The sequence below is a fragment of the Pteropus medius genome, unplaced genomic scaffold (genome assembly GCF_902729225.1).
Source record: "Pteropus medius unplaced genomic scaffold, Ma_sr-lr_union100, whole genome shotgun sequence".
Lineage (NCBI taxonomy): Eukaryota > Metazoa > Chordata > Mammalia > Chiroptera > Pteropodidae > Pteropus > Pteropus medius.
The window spans coordinates 7,837,922-7,851,656 of NW_024347791.1; the positions used below are offsets into that span (position 1 = coordinate 7,837,922).

The following is a 13,735-nucleotide window of genomic DNA, read 5'->3' on the forward strand; positions in this document are numbered from 1 at the left end:
CCTTCCCCTCCCTCTCCCAATCTCTCCATCTCCTTTTCCTCTCCCTCTCTTCTCTCTCTCCCAGCCTCCACCTCTTTCCTCTCCCGTCTCTCACCTCCTACCTCTTCCTTCTTTTCACATCTCTCCCCTCCAGACCGGTGCCCACGCCTCCTCTCCCCTCCATCATCCCACCCCGCACCACCCCTGCGGTCAGGTAGCCGGGCGAGGCCCCGGCGCGCGCAGCTGACAGCGGACGCATGCCTGCAGCCAATCAACGCCCGGATGCGCTGCAGCTTGAATAAATCATTAAACCTGACACGCGCTCGGGCCAGCGTCTGCCGCTGCAACTTGCTTCCTGCCATTAACCTACACATCCTCTTTTGTAACAACCTAATCTTGCATATAAAGGAAGAAGGGATATAACTTCGACCTGAGCTAGAGCCCAGCCCTTCGCATTCGCAGCGAGGAAAGAACGTTAGTGTCTGAGAATCCACTTCCCTCCCTACCTTTGACTCCTGATAACCTGGAGTTTCTGGGGAAATCCGAAAACGGATCATCTCTTGGCCCAGGAGTGGAGAGAGGGAGAAAAAAGTTCAGAGACTTCTCAACAGTAAGAAAAAGGAAATAAGGTTGATGAAGGCATCAGAGAAGCATCGGTACTATGTTTAAAAGAGGTTGCAATAAGACAAGCTTCTCGGAGCTCCATCTAGAAGATGCAAATTAAGACAATTAGGTCCTAGAAACAATAACTCAGTTTAATCATTTGTTGCTCCCTTTTTAAAATGAGTGCATAAATGGCTCGTGAACGAATGAATGGGTGAATGAAAGCATGAATGGCTTCTCAACAGCATCGTGGTCCTTGTTTATCTTAGTGACAAGTGCCCAGCACCACCTCCTACCTGGAAGATCTTGAGAAGCAGTTTTCTCTTGCACCAATATGGTCATTAACAGCTCTAAAGCCCTTTCCTTTTTGATTCACCAGGTGATCTATAAAAGGGAAGATATCCTAATTTTCCAGAAGAGAAAACTGTAATTGACTTCTTTTGCAAACTTTTAGGTAAGTTATCCCAGCTCAAAAACATGAAGTGATTTTCCAGAGTTAGGTTTGAACAGAGCTAGGTTGACCTCTGCCTTAGGAAGCATCTTACTGATAGTCTTATGAGTCTCTGAAAATCTTACCCAAAACTAGTACATGCCTGAGCATCTGTGGGAGAATAGCCTGTGCAGTAGTCAGGATCAACAGGAGCAGATGGCATACCTGAAAGCGTCAATGGAAAGAGTTTAATGGAGAGACAGAGACGTGCATAGTGCTAAGGTCTTACTTACTTCCCCTCCTTTGTAACAAGCTCCTATGGGTGCCTCCCAGTGGCCAAACCCAACAGGAAGCCAGAGGGCAAGGGAGCCCTAGTGATGAAGTGCATAGAGATCAGCCTACTGAGACCTGGAGCACAGCAGAGAGGGTGGAAAGTATATCTGAAGGAGAAAAGGAAGAAGAGGTAACACAGCTATCAGTGCAACAGAACAGATCATCCATTCAGTCACCATACCCATCTCCCCAAGATACAAGTGAATAACACAGGTAGGGTCCCTGTCCTCATGGAGGTTACTATCTGGGGGGGAGGTATTGACAGCAATCATATAAGCGAACATGAATGCAGTTTTTTTAAGACAGTGGTAAATGTCAAGAAGGCGAAATAGCATCATGGATGGAGAGAGACTGTAGCCAATAGAAAGCCTACCTTAACTCCACATCTATTCCCAAACTTCTTTCTATGTGGTTTGTGGGTAAGCCTCAAACTAGGCTGTGACTTAGAGACATCAACTGACCAGTGCCCATGAAAATGAGGGGCAGGACTGGAAGAAAAGAATAACAACAGGCACTCACCATTCCCTATGATTTGTAACCTCCCCCACAAGGCCATGTGCTAACTTTTTACAAGCTCTCTTCTTGCTACTGCGGCGCCATCAACCCCTTTTACAAACGGGAATGCTTAAGTTCCGAAGGAATTGAGCTGCTGATGCCCTGTCCTAAGATTCCCAGCCTTGCAAGAACAGGAAAGTAGAAATGCACATTCAATTCTCTCTTCCTTACTGCACCCCAGTGCTCTTCCTTTGATGCCCTATGCAGAGAGCAGACCGTTTTCTCTCTCTCTCTCTGTCTCTCTGTCTCTGTCTCTGTCTTCCTTTGTCTTGTCTCTGCCCTCTCTCTGTCTCTGTCTCTCTCACTTTCTGTCTCTGTCTCTGTCTCTGTCTCTCTCTCTCTCTCTCTCTCTCTCTTCTTTGGTGGGCCCACCTGATGTGAACTTGAAATAGAGTCTTGTCCATACATACTTTCCTATCCCCAATTTAAAAAAAGAAAAAATGTAAAGGCCGTGTCAGGGAGGTGAAACGCGTGTCCCAGTAGCTCCAACCCAGCCTCCCATAATATTTCTAGCCTTCAGCAGTTCTGAGGCCAGCGGTTGGTCCGTTTTTATTTTCTCTCCCGCACTCCCCCGCTCCTCCTCGTCAATTTCAGGCATGTCTCCGGTCTTAACTCAGTGGTCCCGGGCCATTTTTTGAATAGGTACGATTTCTCAGTCAATAAAGTCAAGGCAGTTTTCTTCCCCAGTACCCTCCCCCTACGCACCCCCCAAGGGGTGGGGGGGTAAAGAAAGTGTGGTGGGGGCTAGGATGGGGGAGAGGTTGCGACTGCTAGCCGCTGGGGTCTACATTTTGTATTTCGCTGACAGCCCAGGGCCGCTCCAAAGCCCGCCGCGCAGCCAATGGGCAGCAGTGATTTATGGAGCTGACTAATGCTGGCTGAATGCGGCCTGTCACAGCGCTGTGAATGGCTTCCCTTCGCCGCACAAGCCCCGGCTTTGTGTTGCTAAGCGATTAGAGCAGATGTAATGAGATTTTGCCCAATCCCCGCTTTGCCCTTTCCTAGCTTCGGCAAAATTGTGTGTGTTTTTGTGAATTTTTAGAGTTTGCCTTCGCATTGTGGCAAACAACAACTAACTTTGCCTCGAGTTTAACGAGACTGGATATCTCCCATTCAGAAGTGAGTAAAAGAACACCTGTCTTCGCAAGGAGAAGGGGGAATAAAACCCTTTGTGCGGGCTGAAACATTATCCTAATGTTATATTCATAGCCATAAATGACTTGCTACACTTTCTTTGCATACCTTATCTGGAAACTTGCAAAAGAGCTAAATTAAAAGAAAAAGAAGTGGGGGATGGGGAGCCCAGCTCTGGCCCTCCAAATGAGAAGGTAAAAATAAAAGCAGGCATCACAAAAGCATTACTTCCCTCAAGTAAGCTCTAAATTGGCCCACTGCTGGCAGAAAGTACGATTATTTATGGCGATGAGGAATTTACTGATTTTTTTCCCCCTTAATTACGCTCATCTCTTTGAAAGGGGCTGAAGCCTCAATGTGCATTCTATAGAGGGTCATTTAGCAAAATGACATCAGACGCTGTGGCGTGCTCCGCGCATCGCAGCTTTAAAAAATGATTATTCTGTGCCACTAAATGGTATGGATGTACCAACACAGACTAGATTTTTAACTCTAGAAGACGTGCTGGCTCCCAGTTCTTTGTTGGGTTTTGTAAGATGCATTTTGCGCTCGGCTTTCCGCTTGGCTGGAGACACGCAAACTGAATGTGCAAGTAATGCAGGCGGCGAGCGAGGAGCCGGCAAGAGGCGGAGTGGGATTCTGATCACGTCCTTGCTAACTGACAAGAAACAAGCCAGCCAAAAACCCACCAATTTCTTTTTGAATCTTGGTAATTGGGTACTTTTACACGCAGCTCACGCTATTCGGATAGAGTCACAAGCTTAGATAGGCCAGTGTCTCAATGCGACCACACATCTCTAAGGCTTTTATTTCTTTAAATCTAACTCCTTTCGAGAGGAATTCATATCATACGTGCCCTTTACTTAAAATCAGTATGGAAAGTGCATATCCTGGGGGAAAGAACATCCCCACCACTGGAAGTGTGGAGAGGGTGCCCCCGCTGTGCCCAAACTCCAGCACCACCAACCATCCTTCCACCCACCCCTAGTGCCTATTATCTCACTCAGCTCTTTCACGGTTTCACGGTGAGAAATTGGGAATGGGAGTAAGAGTTAGAAAGTGGAGTGAAGACCATCTCTTTCCAGTTCACATTTAAAAAAAAATGTACAGTCGTTTTATTAAGATGAAAGATGATGCAGCCGTTAATCACCACCTGGTGTAGGTGTACATTTGTAGCATCAAAGGGGGAGAAAACTATTTTTACTTATGTATCTTTTCCCTCTACATTCATCACAGAGCCAACTCAGGTAGGACTGGTAGTAGCACTCATCTTTGTCACATCTGCGAGTTAGCACACGTGGCACCACCCTCTCTCCTCTCCCACAGACCCCTTCCCTTTGGCATTTTGATAACTTGGACAGTGCAGTGGAGTCAAAGACTTGGAGGCAGCTGATTATTTTCAGTCATAAAAAAAAAAGAAAAAGAAAAAAGTTTTATTACGAAACTAGTTTGTATAAAAAGGGTTATACATGGTTTTTTTTTTTTGTAAGTTTGTAATAAAACAGTAAGGAAAAAAAGGCAGTGGTAAAAATTTCCCAAAAGGCAACCTATCAAAAGCACTGGCTGCCACTTTGCGTTTGGACAGTAGCTGCATAAACTTTGTTCTGGAACAGTATTTAATAACATCATTAATACATTAACAAAGTTTCTATAAAGTAAGACACATTGGTGCTTAAGTACGTCTGGTGGCCTTTTGATCTCACCTTTGAGGAGAGTTCTTTACAAAACCACATAGGAGAAATGGCAGTTGTAAGATGAACTACACATCTAAAATATGCAGAGGTAATAGCATTACATGTTAAAGTATCAAGATATACACATTTTAAACCATTTGTACAAAACTCTATAAATTCTTTCTCTCTTATGTACAAAAATATCTTAATATATCCCCAAACTGGTTAGGATAGATACAAATAGATTTTTTTATAATAAAAAAATTCACAAAAGATTGGAAGCATTCTATGATGAGAACAGTAGAAAAGATGGTGTGAGGGAGTGGGGCTTGGGGAGGGGGCGGGTCTGGGTTTCAGAGGAATGAGTATAGCATGATTTCACTGCAGACAAATGTCCACAGCTTGTTGGGATGGAGGATACTGAGAGGAAAGACACCAACCCATTGCTAGAGGCTTAAGAACTGCGCTTTCAAGGAGAGCGGGGAGGTGAAGCCACCCGAGCAAGCGCTTTCAGCTCTGCCTGTTAGTGGTGGGTGGGAGTTTCTATAGGGCGTGTGCTGCTCCCTTCCGCCAGGATCCTGATGCGTTTGCACACGAGCTGCATTTTGAGCATTGACTCAGGTCCTAGTCACTCTTCATATCTCCGTGAATGATTGGAGTGCAAAGATACGGTTCTGAGCTCATCCCTGTTTTGTGAGAGTCTTGCTTCGCAGGCCTGCTTTGCTTAGTTGGCGGTGCGGTTGGTTGCCTAGGGTTTTCTTCTTCTTCTCTTCGCCTCCCCTTTTTCTCCTCCCTTCAGCATCACTGACGAGAAAGCACTAAAGATGCAGGTTGTGCCGTCACCCTGTAACATAAAGAGAACAGGAGAGGTTAACGTGAACTGGAGGCAAGTGGTTGGGGAAAATGGAAGTTTAGCGGAGGATTTGTCCAGTAGGGCACCACTTTTGACAGGTCTTAGTGCTGGGTTCTCCAGCATCTGTCCACCTCACCCCTATCCTCCAGTCCTTGGAGACGGGGGCAAAACCACTATCAGACGCCAATGTTGAAACTAACAAGCCAGGATTTCAAATCAACTAACTTCAACAAATCCTTGAAATCAACATCCCTCCCCAGCCCTCATCTCGGTGGAGACAGTCCCCTATAGACATTAAGACGGAGGAAAAAAGGATGAAGACAAGTAACCCCCGCCCCCTTCACTCCAAAATGCAACCTACCGGCTTCGTAAGTTCATTCGCACCAGGGCCTGACCAGGCCGAGCCCCTTAGAACCAGTTGGTGAAGTCGAGCAGCTCTTGCTCCTCGGGGCTGAGCGGGTCGTAAGAACCCTCGTCTGACGAGTAGGATGAGACCGGTGAGCCGGCCATGGAGTTCATGTCGTTGGAGTAGTTGGGGGAGATGGTGGGAGACAGGACGCCGGCCTGGAAGGCAGCGCTCACAGCGTCGTGCTCGTCCAGCAGCTGCTGCAGTGCGCGGATGTACTCGACCGCCGAGCGCAGTGTCTCCACCTTGCTCATCTTCTTGTTGGCCGCGCCATTGGGGACGTGCTCCCGAAGGGTAGCAAAGCCCAGGTTGACCAGCTTGACGCGGTTGCGCTCGCGCTCGTTGCGGCGTGCCACCGCGGCCGGCTGCTGCTGCGGCAGGCTGTAGCCGAAGCCGCTGAAGTTGAGTCGGCGTTTGCAGCGCATCAGTTCGGGCGAGGACGAGCGCTGTCGCTTGACTTGCTTGGGCGCTGACTTGTGACCGCCCCCTGAGGGCTGGCCGTCCGCCGCCGGACTCAGCTGCGGCGCCTGCTGCTGCTGCTGCTGCTGCTGCTGCTGCTGCTGCTGCTGCTGCTGCTGCTGCGCGCTCTGCGCCGCCGCCGCTGCCGCCGCCGCCGCTGCGGCCGCGGCGGTGGCAAAGAAGCAGGCTGCGGGCGGCAGGAAGGGCTGCTGGGGCTGCGTCTGGGGCTGCTGGCCCGCGCCGCCGCTCTCCATCTTGGCAGAGCTCTCCATGCGCAGCGGCTGCCAAGTAGTCGCGGGATTGGAGCGAGAGGGTACGCGAGGCACGGGGCGCGTAAGGGAGACACAAGGACTTGGGTGCACGAACAGAGAGGAAAAGAAGAGGAGAGATGAAGAGGGAGACCGGAGGGAAGTTAGCAAAAAAAAAAAAAAATACAAAAATCCGGAGACTTAGGGTGGGGAGGAAGAAGGTGGCAAATGTTTTCCCTCCCTCCCTTCCACTCTTTTCCTCCTCCGCTCCTCCCCTCCTCCTTTGCGGGTTGGCTTCTTCGGGAGCCTCATGTGGCGCTTCATGTGTGAGGTTGTCATTGCCATGCCTTCTTGTTTTAAAAAAAAAAAAAAAAGGCAGAAGAAGCAGCAAAAGTCAGTGGTGAGCGCGCTCTGCTGAATCTCCAATTCCTCTCCCCTAAGGCTGCGCTCTCTTGCGCGGGGTCTCGGTCTCTCCAGCCGTGGCTCAGGCCGTTTTTCTTATTTTGTTAACCTCCTTTCTTTCTTACTTCCTTCTTTCACTCGCCCTCCCTGGCCGGCTCCCTGTCGGTGCGCCTTCCACGTTCCCTGGCCAGAAGTGAGAGAGTGCTGGGCGGACGGAGAGCGTCTGCCTTTTCAATGGGACACCCAGCCCCACGCGCAGCCCTGGCCCCGCCTCGCCCCCCACTCCCCGCTGCTGCTGCGAGCGGCTGCAGCCCCCATTCCCCCCTCCTTTTACCTCCTCCTCCCACCCATTCCCTTTAACCTCCTCCCTTTCTCCATCTTCCCCTCCTCTGCCCCATCTCCTCCTGTGCACCTGCTCCGCAAAGTCCTCCATCCAACTTGGCTGCCACAGTGTGTGTCGCCTGGCATGCGTGGCTGGACCTCCCCAACACAAACAGGCGGCGTGCCTGCTGGGCTGCAGTCGGCTGGGCAGGCTCCCAGCAGGAGGGGCGAATAGCTCTGGGAGTTAGGGTGTGTGAGTGGACAGGTTTGGGGTGAAGTGCCCCTGAATTCTCCTGGGAACTTGGAGCAAAGCACAGGAAAGGGTTGGGGGCAGAAAAAGTGGCACAGGGCGTGTGGAGGTTAGGGGAGGAGTGGGGCTCCATATTTCCTGGTTTCTTCTCCTACCCACTGTCATTCTCGGGGGTCTTCACCGTCCTTGGGAGCTGAAGCAAATTTGCGTTTGAAGTTCGGAAAGAAGGGGGACAACTCCGTCGGAATTCCTGGACTGTTACACTAAAAGTACTTCTAAGACTTGGGTTCTAGTCCCAATGCGTCCTCTCACTGGCTCTGTGGCCCCCAGTAAGTGGCATCCTCTCTGAGCCTCAGTTTCCTTGTCTGGAACAGCAGAGGTTGGATTAGATGGTCTCTAATGCCCCATCTAGGTCTACAAACTAACATGTGCTCCTCACGATTGAGCAAGTGTGAGAAGGGAGGTGATCGCATTGAGGGGTGACTGTGACCAGCGCCTTCAGGTAGGTGTGTACATCAGGGATGCCCCAGAATGACCTCCGGCTGCCTGTAGCATTCTCGACCCCCCAAAGAATAATTTTCACACTGGCTAGGGGTGGAGGACGCATGAAGAAGGGAGTGCGCTGGGATATGCCGGGTTGGGTCTGAGAATAAAGATGTGGGGCACTGAGGGGGGTGGGTGATGAGTTCGAGGGGCTGGGCCAGAGGAGCTTTTCTGGTTGTTGGGCGCCGCCGCAGGCACCTCGGCGGCCTTGGCGCAGCCTCTATCCGGCTCCAGGCGTGTGCCCGGCGGGCCGGTGGCAGGCGACTGGGAGCCGAGCCCGGCGGGGCCGCGTGCTGGCGCCGTGAGGGAGAGGGAGGCGCTTGCAGCCGTCGCTCGGCCGTTTGGACAGCGCCCGCCCAGGCGCCCTTCCTGGGCCCTCGGCCCTGGCGCTCTCTGGCTGGAGCCTGGTCCAGCTTCGGGGCACCTTGGGACGCGGCGCTACGAGGAAAGCGGATCGAATAACGGGTCCCATCTCCGTACCGCTCCGGCGGAGGCAGGGGAGGGAGGCATGGGCGCGCGTGTCATGTCGCGTCTGCTCTGCTCAGGCAGAAGGAAGCAGAGGGTAATCATCTAGTTGGTTTGTCCAGGAGAAATAGGCAGTTTTGGTTAGAGACCTGGGTGCAGGGATGGTCGTGGTGAATTATCCGGATAATGGCTTCTCATTGAACTTCCTTTTGTGGATAAGGATCCGTCGGGGTGATCCAAGGAGCCTCCCTTGGTATGTGTGGCTGGCTGAGTCTTGTCCGAACAATAATCGTGGCGGCGGGTAGGAAGAACCGGTGGTTCCCGAGGAGAATCACCTCTTTTTTCTGTCTGTTTCCTCTTTAAAAACTGATGGGATTGGGAAGTATAGCACTAAATCTGTCCCAACAGAAGTCGGTTCTGTAAACCTCCTGCACAGCTCCACCACCACCCGCCCCTCCTCCTCCCCCCCCCCCCGGCCCCAAACACAGTAATTTATGGCTTGTTGACCCCACAGGACTTTGCTGAACAGTGTTGAATTCACACCTCTGGCCTCTCCTTCCATTCCATGCCCCACCCCAAGAAAGGTGCTGAGAGGTCTCTAAAATCAGAGTTATCTCTTCTTCTGGATGCGTAGGAGGCGATGAGGCCTAAAGCAGAACCACACCACCTGCTTTTCAAACCCAGGAAGCTTCAACCACCTGGTGAAATAGGTTATTTAGGCACTTGCTGTTACTCGCTTGCCCCAGCTGTGAGCTCTGGGTGCAGGCCGGTAGGAGGCGTCTAGAAAAAACCTCTGGCGCCCCATACCCTTCTCTCCAGCAAGGGGGGTTGGTAAGAGCGCATCATCAACATCTATGAATCTAAGTGCATTTTGTTTCACATTGGTATAAACCATGTGCCTGAATTGCTTCCAGCTGGGACTCTAATCATTCCACACCTAAAGGTCCATAGTCCTGATTTTGTCATAATTTTGCATTATAACCTTGAACAAGTATCTCTTCCTCTACTGCCCTCAATTTTCCGATCTGTGCAGGAGGGGCAGACACTAGCTAATTTCTAAATGTATCTGAGAGCGCGGAAAATTTGCAGATAGTCAGCACACGTTCTTAATTTCTTTTAAGGTTGCAGGCTTCACGCATGCACAGAGCCCCTGATTATCAGAGACTTCAAGGCCAGAGCCTACTCCAACCACACACACACACACACACACACACACACACACACACACACACACACACATATCACACACGTGCGCGCGCGCATGCGAACGTGCGCCCAAGTAGAAGCGTCAACCAATGAAGCCGCGCATTGTAGCGGTCCTACTGCGTTGGCCTCTGCCCAGGAGAAAAGACAGCGGGTGCTGGGATCCTTCCGGCCAAAGCCACCGGAACATTTGTCCCTATTCTCTCCGCTCAAACCTCGAGCCAAAATTCCGCTCTCACTCTCTCCACTCGCACATCCTAAGCCTGCTTCCTTACATGCTTTGCAAAGCTCTCCAAGAACCCAGGCATTCTCTTCCTCCAGCTGGGGTAAATAAATACAAAGAATGTTCCCCACCACAACCCCAGCACTCTGACTCCACCTTCTCCTCTCATGCTATGGTAGAGCGGTCTAGAATCTCTTTTTAGGGATTCCCGCCTCTGCCTTAGGGGATTGTGCACTACCAAGGGGAGTTTTCCACAGAAACTGGCTTTCCTGTTGTTTTCACCGGTTTGGAGCAAAGGACAGAGGCTCAAGAGCCAATTAGAATCCCGCCTCAGACTCTGTGCCCTAGAGTATGACACCCCTCTCCCTCACCCTCTCCCACACCGCAGAGAATTGCCACATACTGTTTTAGGCCCAAGGAACTCCAGATCTTGCACTGGAGGATAAAGCAGGTGGACTTGATTTGGTATCATAGCGGTGTGACCTTGAGCAGATAGCCTGCACTCTGAGTCTCGGTTTCCTCATCTGTTACCATGCCATAGTTATCGTACCTACCTCCAAGAGTTGTGAGATTTCACGGAGCTGTTGTGGAGCACTCCAGATCAGGTCTAAATAGAAAGGGATGCATAAGAATAACCTTCCTAAAACAATGAAAATGTCCTGCTGCTGCTCACACAGCCCAGTCAGGAAGGGGTTTGTTGGAGAAGGATGCCCAGCTCTTGGCTTCCTGGAAGCACCCTTGGATAACTGCTACAGCCATTGGAGATCCAATGCCACTCTGACCCTCTGTCCCAGCGCCTGAGAGTGGATAATTTCTGTCATTCTTGAGGAATGGTGGTGACACTTGCAAATCAAGGTGATGGCGCTAGGAACCAAGTTTTTAACATAAACAGTAGAAATTTAGACATGCTTTATGGACAGCACATGCAAGGGGCATCAACAGAGCCACTGGTTCTGACCTCTCTTGCCACCCAGTGGGCCTGCCTCTGAGCAAGACCCCAGGCTTTATTTGACCATGACACTCAAATTTCCATTTATCTAAATGTGGAGGGAGAAGATAACTCACAAAAGGAATGTTGGATGCCTTCATTCAACATTCCCTGAACAGAGTAGGGAAGCTTCACCTGGCAAGGCTATCAGGAGAATGAAATCTGATGCTGTCTGTGAATTCTTTGCAACTCCTTCCACACATATCAGGGATTGCCTTTCTTGCGATGGGGAGGCAGGACACTGACACCCTTCTGTGTGTATTACGCAAAACATAGACACTCCAGAAAAATGAGAAGGTTTCTCTTTCTTCTGCAATACAGCAGGCCCCTTTTCTATGTTCCAGAATCCTAGAGCTGGGCCATACCTTAGATTAAACCTTATCTACATTCAGCACCAGGAACTACATGGGGAGACAGCTTTCCTAGTGATGCATAGGGATCACTGCCCACATGACCTGAGGCTCTGGTGCCCTGAGTCTCCTGCCACCTTAAATTCCACTCACAGTTGAAGGCCAGGCCAGTGCCACCTCTGCTCACACACTATCCTTATGCTCCAGAATTGTGCGCCTTCCCTCTATGGAAAGGAGATTGTATATATATATATATGCCTCGTCACTTAAAAGCTCCCTTTGTGCTATTTCTTTGGGAGTGGGGTCGGGGAGGAGAGTTAATATTAAAAGTGAAACTAGGTTTTCCATTGACCAAATCCTTAAATTAAATTGCATTTATAGTGGATCCTGAATAAGAAGCAAAGAGAATGCAAAGAAGAAGACAGACCTTAGATTTATTTGATTGGACAGAAGAGTTTTAATGCAGCCCTCAATTTTGGTGAGCTGTAAGCCCGAGAAGTCATGGTGCTTTGAGAAAATGAGTGTGCTGGGCATTCCTACTGGTTTCCAGTAGCTCTAACACAGGGCCTCTGTCCTGGGGCGTATGCTGCTCTAAGCCTGTACTTGGCACTGTCCTACCCAGGGAAATGGAAAGTACATTTACTGCACAATCTACTGTCTCCAGCACACCTTTCCCAAGGTAACATCAGAAATGGTTGCTGCCCAGCCTGGTTAAGTCTGCCCAGCCTGGGATGGCCTGTTCAGGGGGCAGAATAGCACAAACCACGGATTTGGCTCGGCTTCTTGGTCACGGCAGCCAGGCCTGCACCTGCATTAAGGAATCCAGGCGTCTAACAAATCTATTTGCTTTTTCAATACGCCTGAAAAAGAAAAAAAAAAGCTGGAAAACAAAACAAAAAAAGCACAAACTATTATTTTACTGTGGCTTTTCGGTTAGGGAGGGGAAGTTGGGAGTGGAGGGAGGGGGTAATTTGCAGCCACCCTCACAAGTCCTTTTGAAGTTCTCCAAATAAGGAGAAGTAACGCTAAGTCTTTATTTTTTCTAAAGCCCCATTTACATTATGATTAAATACCTTCCTCGGATAAGCATAAAGAAAGTCGTTAATCTATATAGCTCTCCAAAGAATCAATACATTCTAAACTTTTGTAGGATTTGTTACACTCTATTTTGTTACAGTAGGCCAGCTCCTCTCTGTCTAGGCACATGGCTCTCCTTACCTCCCCCCTCCCCACCTCCTCCAAGAATGAAAATAAAGTAAAGGTCTTTCACGGTAAACAAAACCAGCTGATTCTTCACAGAGAACCCATGAATAGCTGGAGAAGAAAAAAAAAACTTACAATAAATGGTGCATTTTTTTCTCTGCTGGGTATAGTATTCAAGGATCAGGGCAGTATTCAAACAGAGGTCCATTTTTTGCTCAGCAAGAGAGTTTAGAAAAGAAGCGTGGGGTCCATTCAGCGCTTTCCCCCCTTCACAATCGCAGGGTTCTATGAAACCTATCTTCCATGCCTTGTCGGAGTGTTTCTGGGGACCAATTAGTGCTTTGTTGCCCGGCTTCTTTGCTGAATCTTTGAGCAGCAAGAAAAAGCGCCCTCGAGTCTCCCCTTATTTTGACCATTTCAGTCATTACTCAGTGTAATAATTAATATGACAACTGGACGCTCGAGTTTGTATAGAAACACCTCAACTACAGGAGCGAGCGTGCAGTGGGTGGTAACGAGCCGCACATCAGCCGGAGAAGCCACACACACAAAAAAAGGACTGAATGGCCAGAGAGAAAGAGAAGGAATAAAGATAAAATAGTTGGCACAACGCAGAGGAACATAAAACAGACTCGAATGGAGAGAGGGAGGGGAAAGGGGGGAAAGAGAAGAGGAGGGGGGAACACCCTACAGAGGTTAACTTACTTTGAAACTATTTTCTGAATAGAACCTTGGACGTGAGTGGATGCGGTCCCCGCCTCCGCGGCCCCCGCACTATGGACTCTCCTTGGAACGCGACGTCGGGGTGGAGGGGTGAGGGAGGGAAGGCATCCTTTAGGTTCTCCCCAGGGGCTTTCTGGGTGGTGCACTCAACATACCCGTAAACCAGCCAAAGTTTCCCAGCTCCTTGTTAGGCTTCCATTTTTGCATTTAAAAAATCCTGTTCTCTCCAACTTCGGAGCTGGCCATAAAGAAAATCGAGCGCAAGTGTAGACCAGAGAGAAGAATGCTGCGCCACATCCCTGGGTGGTGAATTTTGGGGAGAGGGCATTTCTGATACACCCTAACAATTCTGCAACTTTGTCTAGAGGCTCGGTGCCCTGCGGGGTTCCTG

General features: G+C 49.8%; 1 protein-coding gene across 1 annotated transcript; it reads right to left on the minus strand.

The window, feature by feature from the left end:
• Positions 1-4,452: 4,452 nt before the first annotated feature.
• ASCL1 (achaete-scute family bHLH transcription factor 1) lies at positions 4,453-7,281 on the minus strand. The gene is made up of 2 exons (XM_039878279.1): positions 5,922-7,281; positions 4,453-5,551 (listed from the first exon to the last, which is right to left on the minus strand). The coding sequence occupies exon 1, from the start codon at positions 6,695-6,697 to the stop codon at positions 5,969-5,971; it is 729 nt and encodes a 242-aa protein (XP_039734213.1). The 5' UTR covers positions 6,698-7,281; the 3' UTR covers positions 4,453-5,551; positions 5,922-5,968.
• Between the last annotated feature and the right edge of the window lie 6,454 nt (positions 7,282-13,735).

What these genes read in the sequence shown, in the direction of transcription:
- ASCL1 (XM_039878279.1), bottom strand. Translation starts at nt 6,697, where the DNA reads ATGGAGAGCTCTGCCAAGATGGAGAGCGGCGGCGCGGGCCAGCAGCCC.